The sequence below is a fragment of the Cariama cristata genome, unplaced genomic scaffold (assembly GCF_000690535.1).
Source record: "Cariama cristata isolate BGI_N322 unplaced genomic scaffold, ASM69053v1 scaffold21366, whole genome shotgun sequence".
In the NCBI taxonomy this organism is placed as follows: Eukaryota; Metazoa; Chordata; class Aves; order Cariamiformes; family Cariamidae; genus Cariama; species Cariama cristata.
In genome coordinates this window covers 3,234-5,999 of record NW_009624139.1, presented here as the reverse complement: position 1 = coordinate 5,999, position 2,766 = coordinate 3,234, and the positions used below count along the sequence as shown (strand labels likewise).

At 40.7% G+C, this 2,766-nt stretch overlaps 1 protein-coding gene across 1 annotated transcript in view; it reads left to right on the top strand.

Annotated features, from left to right (window-relative positions):
* The window catches only part of LOC104163919 (regulator of G-protein signaling 7-binding protein-like), a gene marked incomplete at its 3' end in the record, with an annotated part of 25,935 nt that extends 24,043 nt beyond the window's left edge, over window positions 1–1,892 (top strand). The window contains exon 4 of the mRNA XM_009703070.1: window positions 1,762–1,892. Coding sequence (XP_009701372.1) covers window positions 1,762–1,892 — 131 coding nt within the window. The remainder of the gene's footprint in view (window positions 1–1,761) is intronic.
* Window positions 1,893–2,766: the final 874 nt, after the last annotated feature.

Below are 2,766 nucleotides of genomic sequence, written 5' to 3'. Positions count from 1 at the left end.
CTGTGCAGCGAAGTTGGGTGAGTTGCGGGGGCCTGACCCGTCCGGTGAGCACTGCGAGCCGCCGCGGCGCGGCACGTGGTCCCACGGTCATCATTGGGAGAGCGGTATCGGGTTTTGTATATCTCTATTTATATTACTATTAATATTAGCTTTAATATTATTATACTGTTTTTCACTGTTACTGTTTTATTAAAGTTTGTTTTAAGTTCCAACCCGCCAGTCTCTCTCCCTTTTCTCCTCTCCTTCCCCTTCTGGGCAGGGACGAGGTTAACAGAGAGCATCTGCCACCCGCTGTAAGCGCCGACCCAGCCTTAAACGGTGACAGTATAGATAATGACCTCTTACCTTAGGTCAGAAAGAACCTATTTAACTAGTTTAGGTAGACATTGTCTGCTATAGGTCTCAAAGCCTTTGGCCTAGATTGGTATTAAGAAATTATTTGACCATAGCAGCCCAATCTAGTGTTGCTGCAAATAATTCATCAGGTAACTTGTTTTGGTTCTGGTGAGGAAATCCAGAAATCTACTTTTATTTTATATACAGAACAGTCTTTTGAAGCATCAATGTAACCACAGGAAATTCCATCACTGTAAAGAATGTTAGCAGTATTTTTATTGTGGAAGCTTCATTTACATTATTCGTAGGCTAGATATCTGAAAGCATGCTGAAAATTTCTTTTTTTCATTTTTAGCAGTAGTATTCAGAAATGCCATTAAGTTCAGGTTGTTTAGAAAAGCAGGTTCCTCTAGGTGTTATAAAATCCAGTTTTGAGGGTTATCTTACCATTTAACTTCACTATGTAGCAAACCAGTAGTAAGAATGTTTGAACATGAAATGGCTGAAATCCTAACTCTTCAATCTTACCACTTACTGCCCTATTGCAAGTGCCTTTGGAAGGAGCGTTGAAAATCTAATGATCAGGTGTGACTGGGTTAAGCACTTCATTAGCACTTAGAGAAATTGTTAGTTTATAAAAAAGTATGTTCATGCCTGTGCACTATTCTCAGCCTACAAAAGTGAGATTTAATGTCTGATTTTACAGCCAGGTGTGAGAATTGGTTTGTGAATCTCGGTAAATTATTTTCCTAGTGTCTAAGCAATTAATTGGAGGTGTAGCATTACTCTTGATTTCAATTTTGTTTTCAAAATTGTTACTACTTTTCTGAAAAAATTCTTGAACATCCCATTCTCCTCACAGTGCAGTATCACATGACTACTAATTTAAACACAGGGAAAAAAGAAATTCAGGTGGAAACTATAGAACCAAAAGACTACAACTGACTTGTTTCTAATGGGAATATTTTCAAAGTAGGGTTGATTATGCCTGATCCAGGATTTGTAACCTGAACAGTGACTGTGAAAGTGGCCCTTGCAATCTCCTGCATCTGCACCAGGACCAAGGGAACTGAAACTGGATGGCAAAAGAACACTTCAATCTACCAGAAGAGCTTTTAAGGAGGAGAAGAGATCTCAGTCACTTATTTACCCCTTTTCCGAAAATATGTAGAGGAGAAAATAAGGACATGCAATCTTACCAAAGGCAACCCAAGTTTAACTGTTTTAAGCTCAGAGCTTTATAGAGGTAACAAATTTTTTGTAAGTACTATTTGGTAGAAACAGGGTTTTTATCATATGCACATAGCTTAATAGTTTATGAAGCAGATTATGATGTGGTTGCTTGCAACTGTAGGGAAGTGGATTTGATAGCCCTCACGTCCTTCCAGTCCCATTCCTAACTAGATTTTTTCTCTTTTACTGCAGCCCAGAAGATGGTGAAATTCATCCTGAGATCTGTAGACTATACATCCAGTTGCAGTGTTGCTTAGAAATGTACACAACAGAAATGCTTAAGTCCATATGTCTGCTAGGATCACTGCAGTTTCATCGGAAAGGTATTTAATTGCACAAATATACAGATGCTCATTTAAAAAAAAGAACAGTCTTTTGGGACCTGCATGGGTATTCATGAAAGACAAAGCACTGTGCTGATTTTGGCCGGGATAGAGTTGATTTTCTTCATAGTAGCTAGTATGGGGCTGTGTTTTGGATTTGTGCTGAAATCAGTGTTCATAATACAGGGATGTTTTTGTTACTGCTGAGGAGTGCTTACTCAACGTCAGGGCCTTTTCAGCTCCTCACCCCACCCCACCAGCGAGGAGGCTGGGGCTGCAGAAGGAGTTGGGAGGGGACACAGCTGGGACAGCTGACCCCAGCTGACCCAAGGGATATTCCATACCATATGGCATCGTGCTTAGCAATATAAAGCTGGGGGAAGAAGAAGGAAGAGAGATCATTCAGAGTGATGGCATTTGTCTTCCCAAGAAACTGTTATGTGTGATGGAGCCCTGCTTTCCTGGAGATGGCTGAACCCCTGCCTGCCAATGGGAAGTGGTGAATGGATTCCTTGTTTTGCTTTGTTTGTGCACATGGCTTTTGCTTTACCTATTAAATCATTTAGTTGTCTCACTTTTACCCTTCCGATTCTCTCCCCCATCCCACCAGGGGGGAGTGAGCAAGCGGCCATGTGGAGCTGAGTTGCTGGCTAAGGTTAAACCATGACAAGCACCAAACTGTAAAATGAGCTATACCACTGAAGCTTTTCAGCTACTGAAAAAAAGCTGTATTTCTGTTTCACTATGATCATTCTTAGGGAAATGTGTCGTATCAGGCATGTATCACTAATGTCCTTGCAGTTTAGAAGTCTGAAATCATGGAATCATAGAATCGTTATGGTTGGAAGAGACCTCAAAGATCATTAAGTCCCAC